Below are 1,075 nucleotides of genomic sequence, written 5' to 3'. Positions count from 1 at the left end.
GATGCAACAGACTCGAGACGAAACCGGACCACCGCCCGTGCTGACCGCTGGGCAATGAGTGGTGTTTCGGGGGGAACATTCGCCGAAACGAGAAAAAAATAGTAAAATAAAACGAAATAAAACAAAAATATTTAAATAAAATAATTAAAATTATTTATTTTGGTGTATTATATACCAGTTTTACGCAGAAAAACACCCGAGACGGTCAGTGCAGCAAGCGGCCCATGCCGGTTCATCTTCTTCTCTCTCCCCTCTCACCCCTATCCCCCATAAAAACGAAAAAAAAATAAAACTATTTAATTAAAAAAACTTTATTTCAATGAAGTTCTGAAGATTGGGCTATTAGAACGGTCTCTAGGGCTTAGGGTCTAGGGTTTAGGGTTTAGGGTTTAGGGTTTAGGGTTTACGACTATCCCATAAAACCTCCCCCTTTGCTGCCTTATTAACTTTTTCTGTATTTGTTGTTTATATATATTTTTTATCTTTATTTCTTCTTTCTCCCCTTTCTCCCCTGATTGTATTTTGGGGGCCCCTCATCCTCCAGTACCTATAGGGGCCCCAGGGGCCCCGGGGGCCCCCTTTCTTCTTTCTCTTTATATATTTTTAAATAGCTGCATTTATTTTTTTTTTGTTTATATTCACCTAATACAATAAACCAAAAGGTTCGTTTCTCTGCTGGAGCTCCTTCCTCAGCAGCAAGTAATATGCATATATAAATTCCTGTATCAATACCTTCTCTATGACCACTTATGCAGGCTTGGGGGGCCCCCCGGGGTGGCTTGGGGGCCCCCAGGGGGCCCCCCTGGGGGGCCCTATGGGGGCCCCCCCTGGACTGTTACCATGTGCTAAGGCAGCGAGGCGTCAGCAGCACCAAATGCTGCGGCGTAATGTTCGTTTGTTTGGGTCTGAGGGGCCCCCCTGGGGGCCCTGGGGGCCCCTTGCTGGTTCTACTTGTCTCTCTGGGGTGTACAGACAGCGTGGGGTGTATAGGCAGCAAGAGGAGACAGCAGAAGAGTTAAGCTCAGATGAAGGAGACAGAGAGGAGTCTCCCCGTCTCCCTCGCTTCGGGAGAAAA

At 46.7% G+C, this 1,075-nt stretch overlaps 1 protein-coding gene across 1 annotated transcript in view; it reads left to right on the top strand.

Annotated features, from left to right (window-relative positions):
* Positions 1 to 1,025: 1,025 nt before the first annotated feature.
* Positions 1,026 to 1,075, top strand: part of EMH_0047380 (uncharacterized protein) — a gene marked incomplete at both ends in the record, with an annotated part of 4,591 nt that continues 4,541 nt past the window's right edge. The window contains one exon of the mRNA XM_013496273.1: positions 1,026 to 1,075. Coding sequence (XP_013351727.1) covers positions 1,026 to 1,075 — 50 coding nt within the window.

This window comes from Eimeria mitis, genomic scaffold (genome assembly GCF_000499745.2).
Source record: "Eimeria mitis Houghton genomic scaffold, Emh_scaff2017, whole genome shotgun sequence".
Lineage (NCBI taxonomy): Eukaryota > Apicomplexa > Conoidasida > Eucoccidiorida > Eimeriidae > Eimeria > Eimeria mitis.
Note: the sequence above shows the minus strand (reverse complement) of the source record. Positions and strands in the feature narration are given on the sequence as shown.